Genomic DNA, 16,010 nt, shown 5'->3' with positions numbered 1-16,010 from the left:
TTAGAATTCCTTTCCATTTAAGTAAATACATCGCAAAGCCTTCATTAGAAAAAAAAAAAAAGCACCCCCAGTACAATGTAATCTTCATAGTAAATTTCCAAGTTTAAAAACAGAACCAGTAGACTGATCCTCTGAATATAATTAAAAGTGAACAACTTCTAAAAGTCTGTGAACTATCTTTTAATATTGTGTTAGTATATATATTTGAAGTATTTCATCTATCATTCCACAAATGCCAACACTATCATTTTAATGTTTATCCCCTTTAGTATAATTATTTTTAGATGTTTGAAGGAAAAAAAAAATTACCTTGACAATTTTTTATAAAATCACAAGCAATATGGAGAAGGGCTAATGAAGAGGGGAGAAAACTACACTTGGGGACAGTGGAGTCCATTTTGGAAAGTAAAAAACGACATCTGATTTCTTACCAAAATTTTATTTATTTTATCCTAGCAACAGCCTTGTTTATTGTTTGGGGATCTGAGACTTAGAAATTTCAAGGCCTTGGAGGCAGGAATTGGGTGGAGAGGAGTTGGAAGAAAAAGGCCGTTGAAAAGTTAGATATAACCTTGGCTTTATTTTTAATCAGCAGTTAAATGACAAAGTTCTAGGTCATTTTCAGAGCATTACAAATTTGCGAGGCTACCCATAAATTCATAGAAACAAGGCCACTTGAGGTCTGGATGGAAATTTTTGGCTCATTTCTCCAACCTTATCTCATGTCACTATATTAAAAAAAAAATGAGGTAAACTATATAAAGACTCCAAACATGGTAATCTGAACTTTGAACTCTGAATTTCCAGGCTCTTGAAGATTTATATCACATCCTTTTAGTTAAATAAAATATTTATTTAAACCCAAACTGTCGTTTTTTAATTTTCACAAAGACTTCCCTGAGTGGTAATTCTAGGAGTGTGAGCAAAAATGGCAAATAATTTATTGGATTTAAAAAAAATAGTTAAACAACCTAGTTATTTAAACATAGGTGTCTAAAATAGCACATTCCAATATTTTTATACATAATCTATTTCATAATTAAGTAGCTAAGGTACTGTTTTTAGGCTCATAGAGCTAGTCTCTTAATTATGACCCCTAATATACTCTTAAATGCTTTCTCTCTAATAAGATAGCTCAATCTCCAAATAATTGATCTAGGCATGTTTTTGGAGAGGCCAGCATGTTACAGTGATGGCACATGGACAGAAGTTATACAAACATACCCAGGTTTGGCTGTAGACTGTCCAGCTAATGAGTGTGTGACATTTAGTTCCTCTGATCTTTATTTCCTCATCTGCAAGATTAATCTGTAGTGACGATTCAGTGAGAGAATGTGTGTAACATACCTGGTTTAGAGTAAGTGCTCGCTAAACGATACCCAGTAAATTAAAGCAATGAGTGATACGCAATAAATCAAATCTAGAATAAGTCCCCACAAGCAGACCATCTAATAAGACAATGATATCAGTGTTTTTTTCTTGGTTACCCAAAGCTGATAATTTTCTTGTTTTTGAGGCCATGTTCCCCTCAGAGTAGCAATTAATGAAAGAAGAATAGGACTGCAGCATCCCTGCTGGACTAGGAGATCCATGTGAACAGCGGCCACATTTGCCTTACTGGGTCCTGTATGCCTGGAACATAATGAGCGCTCAAGGGTTATTTTTAAATGAATAAATTGCAGTTCTATCCATGCCTTCTGGCAAACAAATTTTCGCCCTCGCTTGTTGATTAGGCAAGTCCTGATTCAATCTGGATTTTAAAAAAACAAAAACAAAATCTACCAAATTAAAAGTTACCATGTGAACACATCAGTTGGCTTTCAAAGCTTCTGAAGCCCCAAATTTTAACTTAATTTTTCCATTCAGAAATTACTTTTGAGAAATAAGGCGATACTAGAAGATCCACAGTATACCATGGTGTGCCCCTATATAGAGATGTAAAGAGAACAAGATCGGAGCAAACCAATCTGCTTTATTGGTGACTGACGAAGGAACATTTTCATTAGTTTGACAAAATAGACTTCATCATTTTGGCAAAGATAGAAATTGGTGAAAATGACGTTGGAGGATTACTGCTTAATGTATGAGAACACACTACACACTGTCGTTTTGTGCTTGTTAACCAGAAGTCTATTAACTGCTGCTTCAGCACATACTCATGTCCTCCTAAGTCAATCAGAATTTACAGAGATGACCTCAGGAACCACAACCAGAGGTACTTTCTGAGTCATCAAAGAAAAATTAAATTATCCTCATTCAGGGTCTCCCGTCAATGCACTTACTACTTTCTCATTCTTTGAAAATTGGCTAACTGGATATTTGATTTACTAGTATATCTCTGCGTCCTCATTAAAGCTCAGTACACAGATTTTACTCTAAAATAATATTACTAAGTAGTACTAAGAATAACCACCTCAATCCCCCATTATAGAACTCATTTCTTTCTCCCTTGCCGGATTAGTTTTAAGCTTTCCAAACAGGGTTGCCAAGTAAAACACAGAATGTCCTTTAAATTTGGTACAGATAAACAGCAAATAAATTTTTTTAATATGAGAATATCCCATGCAATATTTGGGTCATACTTATACTAAAAAAGTATTCATTGTTTTTCTGAAATTCTAATTTAGCTGGGCATCCTGTTTCTTGTTTTGTTTTGTTATTTGTTTGTTTGTTTGCTAAATCTGGCAACACTATTTCCAAAAGGTTTGACACGTTGCCGGACTAAACCACATCTGAGCCAGCCTACTATGGAAGATGATGATTAAAAACTAGCATCTCATTCAGACTTTGAATTAATTGTTAATATAATTTTTCTCCTAATCATTGTTAAAAGTCAGTCATATAGTTTTTGATCAAAGGCAAATCAAGGTCCCTCTTCATTGTTCGATTAAAAACTAGCATCTCATTCAGACTTTGAATTAATTGTTAATATAATTTTTCTCCTAATTATTGTTAAAAGTCAGTCATATAGTTTTTGATCAAAGGCAAATCAAGGTCCCTCTTCATTGTTATTTTGAATAAGGCAGACATGCAGAAGGAATAAGTTTAACTTGCACTGTGGCTGAATGAGGACTGGGCATCAGTAGGTTTGTGGATCTGTAAACTGCCCCAGCCAGCTCTGCATTAGAGAAAGGGCATTAATCTGGTGAAGGTTCTGCTCTCCTTACAATATTGAAGTTAATTATGTTTTTCTCCAAATGTAACATCTGGTCCCCATTACCAGCTAAACTGACTTTATAAAAGCTGGTTTTGAATCAAGCAGGTGTGACCACAGTGGCCAAAAAATGTGACTTCTATTTTTAACACTATAGTTTCATAGTCCCTCAGTGAAATAGTTTTGGTAAATCTTTTTTTTAATCCCCGTTGAGTTTATTCTTGGTTTCCAGATCCCAGCCTGGAGCAAATACTGTGGTTGAATTACAGGAAAGGGTGCTTGAGAAAATGACAGTTGCCTTTTATTGTATTAAGAAGTTGATTCATTGAACAAATATTTGTTGAGCAAATACTATGTCTCATATAGGGCACAAAGAGTCATAGAAAATTAAAAAAAAAAAATAGGACTTGGTTTGTGCCCTGAAAAAACTTAAAATCTGAGGAGGCAAACAGCAGCAATCCAGAGAACTAAATATGACCATCAACATGAGAAATGCAGAGACAGTATTGGAAGAGTCCCAGAAAAGGAAAACCATGTCCAGTTGCAGAGATTGGAAAAACTGAATAAATGATGTGGCATTTGAAAATGGGTCAAGATTTTAAGCAGTTCAGTTAGTGGGAAGGGTAAGATGATGGAGAATTCCTAGTGGAGGGAGTGGAATGAGAGAAAACCTCCCCAGCCCTGGAGGTGAAGAAGGTCTTCATCCCACTTGCCTCCAGCAACAGGAGTTAGTGAGGACAGGCCTTGTAAGGACATGATACAGAAGACCTTGCATGCTCGGTTGTAAAATACCTGCATAATTCCTAGGTGAGCAAAGTCTGGATGTTTGTGTAACGAAATGACATGATCTGAACTATACAATTTAAGTGGAAAGTATCCCAGTAATTAATTCTTAAGGTTCAACTGATAACATGAGCATGGTTTAATTGCTTTAGATTCATGCCTCTCAGGATGGTTATATTTTTAGGGTAAGTGTTGATTACAGTATGCAGAATTGGGTTGTTTCAACGTTATCATTCCCGTGCATGTCCTTGACTGAGATGTACACTTTTAAAAGGAGAATCATTGAAGTATTGGATGCTTTGTTATTAAGCCACCAATCAGTTAATCATTAACACTCTCCTTGTGCTCAAAATCTACTTGAGCTGCTATAGAAAATATGAAAAGATTTATGATTCTGTTCATTGCCTTCAAGGATCTTATAATCTAGCTGTGGATGTAAGACTAACAATCTTAAAACATCTACAGAACTGTATAATACTAAGTTCTGTGCTACTTACTATACCTGTATCATATTTCTGATAAGAGAGAGCTCAGAATAAAGGCTAGAGTAGTTTGAGAAGTTTTCATGATGAGTCTTAAGCTGGGTCTTAAAGTTTGAGCAGAATATGCCTCTCTCAGTGGGAGGAGAGAGGAACAAATTTTGAGCAAAGACAGTGATGGGGATTATATCTATAGTACATGAGAAGATAATTGATAATTGGAATACATTGTCAATAATAGGAAATAAAATTAGATAAATGTGGTGAAACCAAAATGAGGGTCTTGAAAGCCAGATAGAGACTTTTGATATCTTCCAATAAATAATGGGAGCCACGGTAGATTTTTTTAAAGATCTTTCTTTTTTTATTATTATGGTAAAAAAACACTTTATTTAAAATTTACCACTTTAACCATTTTTAAGTGTACAATTTGGTTGCGTTAAATCACATTGTTATGCAACCATCACCATTATCCATTTCCAGAACCTTTTAATCATTCCGAACTGAAACTCTGTCCCCATTAAACACTAACTCCCCATTCTGCTCTCCCCCCACACCCTGACAACTACCGTTCTACTTTCTAGTCTATGAATTTCACTCCTCTAGGAACCGCATGTCAGTAGAATCGTACAATATTTGTCCTTTTGTGTCTGGCTTATTTCACTTAACAATGGGACATTTTTGAGCACGAGAATGACATGCAAAAACAATGTTTTACAAATAGTCATATGGCAGTCAGTGCAGTGGAGATTCAACATTGGGGCCTGGGAGGCCAACCAAGGGACCATTTAGCAACCTGGCCAGGGGCACTCAGATGAGAATGATGCCAAAAGGAACAGGGATTGCAAGGCAGGCCCAACATTTTTTTTTTTTCTCTTTTCTTTTTAAACAAAAACATGACAGGATTTGGTAGCAAAACAAAAATGGAAAATGGAAGACAGGGAAAGACAAGATGACTAGGCAGGAACTAGCTGAGTGCTGAGGCACCAGTTAACTTGTATAAGGTTCAGTAAAAGGAATCAGTGTCAAGGGGAAAGGTCTCATTTGGTCTGGATGTGGTACATTTGTGATGACACTGGGACATTCATGCGTAAGTTTCCTAATGCAATTAGAAATAGTGGTAGGGAGGGCAGCTGAGGGGGAAAATGTGCACTATCCTTGGACACTCAATCCAAACGCCACCTCCCCTGGGAGGTCTCCGGCATCTCTCCAAGCTGAATCAGGTATGTACTTTCTCCTCACCTCCTGGTCACCATCTTTTTACCTTTGTTTTAGCACCTTTGTTGCTGGTGTACTTGTTTCTTTACATACCTCCAGTGCATAATAAACTACGAACTTCTTTTGGGTAGGGCCTGTACTGGATTTGGGGATAATTTCTTAATGTCAAAAAGAGCGGAACAGCAACAGTTTGACATTAAACTTAGAAGAACTGAAAAGGGGGAGTTTCTTTACATACCTCCAGTGCATAATAAACTACGAACTTCTTTTGGGTAGGGCCTGTACTTGATTTGGGGATAATTTCTTAATGTCAAAAAGAGCAGAACAGCAACAGTTTGACATTAAACTTAGAAGAACTGAAAAGGGGGGAAATGTATGTTCTTATTGAAGATTTTCTTTCCTGAGATGTGAATGTAGGGTGGGGAGTTCTGAAAAACCAGGATAAAGCTTTGAGGGAGGGAAAGCTCTAGTTTGATGTAAAATAATCCAGAGATTGAAAGTTTTCTATGACTGGGTGCCAGACCATGTCTTAATTCAATATGTTGTATTTCTTTCTAAGCATGGAGTCTCCCGGGAAATCACTTTTTCATTCTCTCTTTCATCCCACTTCCTAGATTATCCTTGCTCTGGAATGCTGGGCATGGTGTCTGGACTTATTTCTGACTCCCAGATTACGGCATCAAACCAAGGAGACAGGAACTGGATGCCTGAAAACATTCGCCTGGTAACCAGCCGCTCCGGCTGGGCACTGCCACCCGCGCCTCATCCCTACATAAACGAGTGGCTCCAAGTGGACCTGGGAGAGGAGAAGATTGTGAGGGGCCTCATCATTCAGGGGGGGAAGCACCGAGAGAACAAGGTGTTCATGAGGAAGTTCAAGATCGGGTACAGCAACAACGGCTCGGACTGGAAGATGCTCATGGACAGCAAACGCAAGGCGAAGGTGAGGTCTGGGGACAGGGAGCAATGGCCTGGGGAGGAAGTCATTCCTCACGTCCTTGACTTATTTCAAGGGTGTCAGTGTTTTCCTGAGGAAGTGCTACTTCTTACTTCCTTTAAGCTGTAAGATCAGTGGGGGATGTGATGGTGTCAGTAAGACCCCGATCCTGGGGAAGGCAGGAATAGCTGCTGAAAGTGATGTCTGCAATGAACAAAGAAAAGACCTGCCTTGCACATCCCCTTTCCCTCCCTGTGGGGAAGGCCAGGCAGCTCAGCACTCAGACAGGAGATAGTGCAGTCCTGAGGGTGGGGGCCGCGGTGACAGCAGCGACCCAGCAGAACTCCAAACCTCTCCGCAGATTCTACTCTGTCGGGGAGGTTTCCCCTTCTCTCACCCAGCCCTGCTTTAAGTGTATTGTTCTGTTTTTTATTTTTTAATTGTGGTCAAAGACACATAATATTAAAATTGACCCATCTTTTTTAAGTGTACACTTCAGTAGTGTTAAGTATATTCATGCTCTTGTGCAACCAGTCTGCAGAATTTTCTCATCTGCAAAACTGAAACTTGATCCCCATTAAGCAATAACTCCCACCCGGCCTCTCCCAGCCTCTGGTGACCACCCTTCCACTTTCTGTCTCTGAATTCGACCACTCTCTTATAACTGGAATCCTACAGTATTTGTCCTTTTGACTGGCTCATTTCACTTATTGTAATGTCTTCAAGGCGCATCCATGTTGTAGCATGTGTTAGAATTTTCTTCCTTTCTAAGGCTAGGTAATATTTCATTGTGCATTGTACATATAGACCACGTTTTATTTATCCATTCATCCATTGATGGACACTTGGGTTGCTTCCACCTTTTAGCTATTGTGAATAATGCTATATTTCTTGTGCATTGGAACCTTTTAACATGCACTTGGCTCTTGATAATTCAAGAGAAGGGAATCTCAATATAAAAATATTCCAACATGCACAAAAACACATGGTACACTTTTCTTAGCCAAACAGATATACATTAGTAATTATGTTTTACTTAGGCTGATGGCTAAATTTACTTGTGTTTCCTGAGCATACAACACCAACTTGGAAAGGATGTCTAGGAGTATGGTAGGTGGCCCAGAAGCTGGTTTAGGATTAAAATTAGGAAGAACCCCCAGACAATTGGCAGTTTAGGTCCTGAACGCAGTCTCTGAATTATATTTAGCTGTGATACTTCTTACACCAACCCAGTTGGCCTTGGGTTTTAACCTTTCCAGTCCTACTCTGCCAAGGACGTACACCTCTTGTGAGAAAAAGATTTTAGCTCAGTGGAGGGAATATTATCCTCACTCCCACCCTAATCAAGTGTGGGAATATGGCTTAATATGGTGACTCAGGCCAAAGCATTGCAGGCAGGAAACATAAGCTGAGCACTGCTGCCAGCTCTCACTCCCTCCAGATGTGGGGCTCTGAGGAGACCCCTGTCCCCCATGGGCTGGAGGTCAGCAGCAGAGAAGTGGACCACTGACAGGGTGATGCATTCAGAAATATACAAATTTCTCCCCCGCCCCTCTCCTCCATTACTTGTTGTTTCTAAAACATTCTCATTGTTATATTTCTCTATGTGCAGCTACCTTCATTCTTGTGTCCATTCCATTTACCCCTTTTACATCTGTCTCTCTTGTTTTGGTGAAAGAAAACGTAAACTAAACATCAGACACGGGAGTTCCCTTATGAGCCAGTCTGTTCTGAGGAGCAGTGAGCGTTGAGCGTTGTGACTTCATCCCAAAGCGTGAACGTGCTACAGATCAGCAGCTTCTTGGAGCCGCTGTCGGGTAGCAGTGTGTGCTGTTGTGACAGGTTCTTCAACACTCTGGTTCTGAGAGAGGAGGAACACCAGTCCCCATATGCTTTAGATAGGACGCGTCCTGTGCTTTCCCAGGGTAGTTATCTAATCCACGCGTCTGCAACCAAGTCTAAAGCTACCACTGCAGGGTGGTAAATCCAGTGCAGAACACCATGAGAAACCAACACACGTGTTTCATCTTCAACCAAATACTCAATTCAAGAGTGGCTGAATGTGTTAGGTTTTATTCCTAAAATATGATTCTATCCATCATTATCATCTTCCTGTGGTATTTAAAACCATAAAAGCTTCTAAATTGTTTATATAGAGCCTAATCTATCATTACTAACACGCCCTTCCACTGAAATAAAATCTCTAAGATGAAAAAGGAAACTGGCAAAACCTTCAATTTCAGAGCAGCACATGTTTTTAAATTTTATGAAGATATTTTAGAACTTACTATATTTAATTTTACAAATGAAGGTTACCTGCTTAGAATGCCAAGTACCTTTTATGTAAAAGTGAAATGAATACTCTGTTTTGTGAAATGAAAAGCACTTTGATGGATTTAAAATCCTTTCCTCATTCCCTACCCCTAAATAGTGCGTGATGAACAAGGTATATCAGAGTCTTTGAATTAACCAGACTTTTCAGGAACAGACAGAAAAGGCTTCATCTTCTAAAGCATGATTAGCAGCAGAACACAAAGAGAATTCATAAGCAAGTTTATGCCATCTGGGTTTTCTTTTTTTAAATATTTGGTAGCTGGCTGTTACAAGGATCTGAACCCTTGACCTTGGTGTTGTAACACCACGCTCTAACCAACTGAGCTAACCGGCCAGCCCTCCTAGCTGGGTTTTCATTGCTAATACTCTTCCCAGCTTACCACTGACAGCTTTTATAACATACTTACATTGTGTTGATTCTTTGCTCAAGTTAAAATTAAGAGAAGAGCCTAGAACTCCATAGATAGAAAGGCTTTTCTCCTATGATCTTTGCAGCTATGTTAACATAGGCAGAACTTGCATGTGTAGTAATGGTATTTTCATTATAATTAGTACCTTACTGACAACAGCTTAATTGGGCCTCACAACAATATATATCAGGTTCTCAATTACTGGCAGCAGTTGCAGTTCTATCAAGAGTGCAGAACCCTGATAGTGAATTTACTCTTGAAAAAAAAATAGAAGGAAACTTTAATTGGGAGAGGAAGGTCTATGTTAGGGACACATTTTAGATTCCTTGAGGCTTTCCTGAGTCGCAAAAGGCATGACCAAGTTTTAGGAACTTCATACAATGTTTGATATATCAAAGGGCATTCCCAATGATAAGACAATTTCATTTTTCTAATCCCCCTCCTATTCTCCCATTCTGGATGGGATTAATGGTGTTGGGAAAGGAGGATATAGGGAGGCTTATCCTTTTTTTGAAAAAGAGAACAGGCCTAGTCATTTCTCCATTTTCTTATGATTTCACTCAAGGATTTCAACCTTCCTGTCAATGTGAAAAGGGAAATAAAATAAGCCAGCAGCCACCCTGGCAGTGGGTGGCCTAGTTCCTGAAAAATGTCACAGTGACTTCGAGTTAGGAACAAACTTCAAAAGAGGTGCCAGCTCCTACCACAATTCAATCAGGAATCAGAACGTTACTTAATAGTCAGGACTCTTGTTACTTTTTAAGAGAAGGGAGGTCTTTTATCTACAAATGACTCCAACTGGTGGTACTTCTTAAGTAAACAGCAATTTCAGTGGCTTGGAATAATCCAAGTTCTTGAGTAAACAGCATGGATAGTACATTACATTTACTATCTCCTACTTCAGAAATGTAATTCTTCCCTCTTCTAAAGGAACAAGTTTTAGCAGAACTGGGACGCTCTCATTTAAGAGAATGTAACGGGTATTTATTGAAAATGGGGCGTCTATTATAAGCTCAGAAAGATGGCAAGCTCTCTTCCTGAGTTATCTCCCACCACCTTGAGGAAGGGATAGAAGTGTCACTTCTCCAAGGCATATCAGCAGATCATTTTAAAATATCTCATTAAATCCTCAGCTTCTGGTATAGCCTCGGTGGGTACTCCAAAGTCTCCGAGAAGTGACATCTGCCACTTCTTTAGAGAAGGTTTAATTGTTTTCTACTTTCTCCTTTATGAAAGAAATGTTTGCTATCTATGAAGTGGTAGAACGAGGCCAATTTTTCTGCCTATTGAGAGCTGCTGAAAAGGTGGTCTTTTTATTTTATTTTTTTTCTTGCTAACCAGTGTTTTTCATGCTTCACAGTCTTTTGAGGGCAACAACAACTATGATACACCTGAGCTGAGGACTTTTCCACCTCTTTCCACACGATTCATCAGGATCTACCCTGAGAGAGCCACTCACGGAGGACTAGGACTAAAGATGGAGCTGCTGGGCTGTGAGGTGGAAGGTAATTACAGTTCCCAGAGTCCCTTCTAGTTTCCTACTTATTTTTTAAATTTCCTTTTTCATGCATGTATGTTCCTGCTGGTGCTGTCGCAATTTGCCACCTTTGCCCTGGGTGACCCTGCATCTCTGTGCCTACCAGTCAGGGAGGCTCAACACTCTAATACGTACCATGCAGCTGTGCCTTGAGAATCCTACTTTTGTCTTGGTGTTCACATAACTCTCCTCAGATTCTATGGGATTGTCTCTTTTGACTTTTTTCCCTGCATCTCTGTGCCTACCAGTCAGGGAGGCTCAACACTCTAATACGTACCATGCAGCTGCGCCTTGAGAATCCCACTTTTGTCTTGGTGTTCACATAACTCTCCTCAGATTCTATGGGATTGTCTCTTTTGACTTTTTTAAAAAAATAATGTATTGGTCTGAAATTCACACACCATAAAATTCACCATTTTAAAGTGAACAACTCAGTAGCCTTTAGTGCATTCACAATTGGTTGTTCAATCACCACCTCTACCTAGTTCCAGAACATTTCCATCTCTCCAGAGTAAAATGCCTTACCTGTTAAGCAATTTTTCTCCCACTTCTCCCTCCCCCAACTCCTGACAACTACCAAGTTCTGTGACTTTTCAAATATTGTTTAGAGGGCTGTGTCTGACCCAAATTTCTGTCTGGAGTGCTGACAACCATCACATGTTAGCAGGAAGCAGCATTTGACAGACTAAGACATCCAGACATCATCTCTGATGAATTTCTTAGGCTGCAGCAGAGAAACAAAACTTTACATGAGATAGTGTATATGAAAGGACAGTGAGGTTTAAGGTATTACTGCATGTGCTTAGATTATCACATGAAGGTCATATCAGGCACAAATTCAGTTCACACTCTGACCTCAGGACTGCACTCTCTTTTAACATGTAATAGATTAGAAGAATGTTTTGAATTGGTTGTTGTACCATTTAATGCTTTTGTGCATTAGGATTCCCATCTGTCTTAGATTTGGGCGTAAATGAGTAACCTTACACCAGCTTTTCTATCCGCATAGAGGTCTTTCTCCAGGTTAACTCAAAGAATGGCTATTGTTGGTACCCAGATGTTAATCAATTGAGCATATGCCCATAGTTGTTTTGAAGAAGTCTTTTTAAAATCACCTTCTTCTTGCGGTTTTGAAATTATTTGTTTCAAGTTACCCAAATATAATCACATTTCTGAGCATATTAAATACCATAAAACTTTTCTTACGCACTACAGAATCTTACGCTACCAATTACCGTACTACTGAATAATTCATGGCTACATTTCTATGTGTTTATTTATCTCCCATTCTTTACTATGGGGGTGTTTCCATATCTGTAGTCATGTTCTGGGCCTCTGAATTATCTAATCACAATCAGCACAGACCAAGAATGACCATGTGCCAGGGCTTTGGCAAAGATGCCAAGAAAAAGAAGGGATGGACAGATTGAACTAACTGCAGACATGTTCTTTCAGTACAGAGAGATGTGGTCATCTGGAAAAGGGAGCCTGCCACTATGATGCAGGTCTTTAGCCCAGATTCTGGAAAGCAACACTGATTTAGGAGGTGGAGTGAATGGATAGTTGAAAAGACTGAGTCTGGTGGCAGTTTGCCAGTGTCAACTCCTTAGTGAGGTAGAAATTGTTGGTGAAGGGATTTGCCTGCAGATGTTTCCAAGCACTCACAAAAGTGAGGAAGTTGCCCCAAGTCATATGAGAAACCAACATCCTGGGAAAGTAATGTCAAAGCTCTTTAACACAAATGGTGAAAGGGAATGCATTTCTTAAATCAATGACTAGGCCCTTATTAAATATCTATTTTGTGTCTTGTTCTACGGGAGACACCTAAAGGCATATGAAAAGAAGATGAGGTACAATCCAGTCTTCCAGGAGTGTCCATCCTATTTTGAGCTAGCACTTATATTTAAGAAACAGAGAGCCGCAGAAGATAATATATTTTTAAATAGCAAAATTGGGCCATAAAAAGAATTCGCTTTGTACTTTTTTTAGTTTAATCTAGGAACTACCCTGAGCCACTTCCAATGAGGAACCCCTCCTTTATAAACACCATAAGGAATGCAGAAAAATCAGCAAAATAAAAAGAGAGTTTAAAATACCTAAAAGTAGCACATTATCAAGATCAAGAACACCTTAGGAGAGACAAGTATCAGGATTGCCAGAGAGGATTCTACTGATTCAGTGATAGCAATCAATAGAACCCAGATCGTGGTGTATGCATTTTACAAAGTCTGGATTGCAGGCCTGAATGGTGTGTATATTATCTGTACATGGTGATTTCCTAGTTATTATTGGTGTATGTATTTGGGCAATTGAAGAAGTTGACACTTAGCCATGTTTTTACATTTATCATAACTCTGCTATGTACTTAAGCCCAATAACAAACAGTGTCAAATTTTTATTGAGAAAGCAGCAGTTACCAGCACATTCCTTACTGGCCAGAAGCTATAAGAGAACAGGCCCCCCACTCCCAGCAACTGGTATGGCTCTCAGACATCAAGAGAACTGTACATTATCTCAAGTCTTGTAAAGTGAAATGTAATACCCAAAACTGTAAAATATTAAACAGATTGCAAAAATGAGTAACAGGCTGAAAAAAAAAATGGAACTTTAAAAAAAAAAAATTTAAGAACTTCAAAAGCAGTCTTTGATTAATGTTGGCTACCTTTCAACTACAAATTCAAAGATATGGGAATAGCTTCCAACAGTGGAATGCAATCCTATGGGAGTTCAGGTAAAATGACCCCGGGATGTCTGACACAACTCTTCTTACACACCTGCTCTGGAGGGAGGAATCACAGGGTGAAAAGCTGCTTACAGGGAACTGAAATGACTCTTTATTTTATTTTATTTTTTAAAATTTATTTGTCCTTTTTGAGACCAGCCGCACCGTGCTCAGCCAGTGAGCACACCGGCCATCCCTATATAGGATCCGAACCCGCAGCGGGAGCACTGCTGCGCTCCCAGCGCCGCACTCTCCCAAGTGCGCCACGGGCTCGGCCCTGAAATGACTCTTTAAAAAAGGAATAATATTGCACTAAACATGAATGTTGAGACTGCCTTTTAGGGAAAAATTTTAATATAAACTTAACAAACTTAGTAAAGACTAAAAATATAAAAGAATTCATGACAAGTGTGTTCTCTAGCACCTTGAAAATGAAAGGAAAAACAGTTCAAGCAAAATCTCTATCATCAAAATTCTCAGCTCCAGGGTCATGAATAAACAGCCAGTGAGAATTCAAGAGCTTTTCATAAGAAGCATGTTTATGTAGATAACAATGTATAAAATCCTAAAGCAGCCAATTCTATTCAGTAGATATGGATCAAATACCAAAACAAAGCAGTCTTTGATGCATTTTGTAAAATCCAAGTATATTTAACTCCTGAAAAAGAGGCAAACCATGCCCCTGGCCTTCTTAGAAGCAGATTAGAGTTTTCTGCAAAAGTGCTAGCAGATTTAACAGCCAGAGGCTTGAGAATACATTTCAGAGGTGTAAGATAATCCTTGGATCCTGTTGCAGCACCTACAGCTGGACCGACCACTCCCAATGGGAACCTGGTGGATGAATGTGATGACGACCAGGCCAACTGCCACAGTGGAACAGGTGATGACTTCCAGATCACAGGTGCAAAAACCATCTTCATCCCATTGCTCTGCCATTTCAATTCATGCCGTAGCTGCAACCAGCTAATGCCTGTTTGTGTTCTTGTAACTCCGTGTGGTGGTGGGCATCAGGGTGGTGGCAGAGCTGCCCCGGGAGTAGGGACAGCATTGCCAGAACATGTGCCTCTTCATTTCCTCATGTCATCCATGTAAGCACATTGTTCTTAATAGCCACAGCCACTGAAACAATCATTTTAGCCCTTTTCATAGCCGAAGGCTAGAATTATCTTAGTTGAATAACAATTTCTCCATGGCTAAATGTGCTAAACTGATCTCATCCTCAACCTCCCCCCCTCACCCGATAACACATGCACCACCCATACATAACCACCCACTTCAGAATGTTTATTTTCATTTTATAATGTGGACAAGTTTCTTTGAGTGGGTCCTTTATGTAGCTAATTGATGAAATTAGATTTATATTTGAAATGTGGCTTTTAAGTTAAGATCTTGTAAATAATTTTACACTGAAATTCACCAAGGCATAATTAGTTGTTATTTCACGTCACCACCAACTAGCAAATATGTCACAGACGGTATGTGCCAAATGCCTCCCTAATTAATCTAGATTAATTACTTCCTAATTTTCAAAAACCCTAAAAGCTAGAAAGTGGCTGTCTCTTCCACTTGTAATGGAAAAAGAAATATTAGGCAAGTGGGGAAATAGGATTGCACCACTTGGAAATTGGCCACGGCACTAGGATTTTCACCCTGTTTTTGCAAAAGGTATCATGGGACCTTTGCTGCTACCCAGGTCAAAATGCATTTTCATATAGCATCTGACTCTCATTTTAGATTAAACGTGAGCCCTTGAAATCAGGTCTGTATTTTTACCCCAAAGGGATTCAGAGAGCCCACATAATTAATTTCCATGGGCAAAACTGAAGGCGTTGCCATGTAACTTCATAATAGGGCCATGTTATTGGCTAATGCATTAGTGCAAAAGCTGGAAGGAAATGTCCCACAGCACACTTTCAATTACTTCAAAACCCCTCCTCCAGAGGAGGGAGAGAGCTCTGCACTCCAAGACAGAATAAAGGGTAAAAAAAAATCTAGCCCAGAAATTTACTACTGTGAACTGGGTTTATGTTTAAATCTCACCTCCTAAAGCTGTCTCCCTCCAAATTTCCAGGATAATCACTTAAAATCATATGGCCAATAAATGTTACATTGCTATAGGCTTTTGAATGCAAATCTTGTATGTAAGTAGCCAGAAGCCACAAAAATTAGTCTAATTAATGCGAAGGCATTTTCTGTGTAAGATGTCAAATTCAAGTTGAAAACCCTACAGCTGATATAAATAACAGAGTGCCATACCATGAACCAGGTCCTACGGAATGAAGGTTGCCTGTAAACACTCCGCCGCAAACCTCAGGCTTTTTGCAGACCTGGTCAAACATCCACAGTGAAATTCCTCATAAAAAGGCATGACTACAGTATTTCACAGTAGACCCTTCTCAACTGCCCTCTTGTGGAGGGGGGTCTTTTCTTTATAAA

The 16,010-nt window shown here is 39.2% G+C and overlaps 1 protein-coding gene across 1 annotated transcript in view; it reads left to right on the top strand.

The window, feature by feature from the left end:
* NRP1 (neuropilin 1) overlaps positions 1-16,010 on the top strand; it is a gene marked incomplete at its 5' end in the record, with an annotated part of 40,002 nt that overhangs the window by 4,800 nt on the left and 19,192 nt on the right. The window contains 3 exons of the mRNA XM_008591368.1: positions 6,249-6,577; positions 10,676-10,820; positions 14,371-14,475. Of these exons, the coding sequence (XP_008589590.1) occupies positions 6,249-6,577; positions 10,676-10,820; positions 14,371-14,475 (579 nt within the window). The remainder of the gene's footprint in view (positions 1-6,248; positions 6,578-10,675; positions 10,821-14,370; positions 14,476-16,010) is intronic.

The sequence above is a fragment of the Galeopterus variegatus genome, unplaced genomic scaffold, assembly GCF_000696425.1.
Source record: "Galeopterus variegatus unplaced genomic scaffold, G_variegatus-3.0.2 Scaffold6867, whole genome shotgun sequence".
NCBI classification, from domain to species: Eukaryota; Metazoa; Chordata; class Mammalia; order Dermoptera; family Cynocephalidae; genus Galeopterus; species Galeopterus variegatus.
The sequence above is the reverse complement of the archived record's forward strand: the minus strand, read 5'-3'. Positions and strand labels throughout refer to the sequence as shown.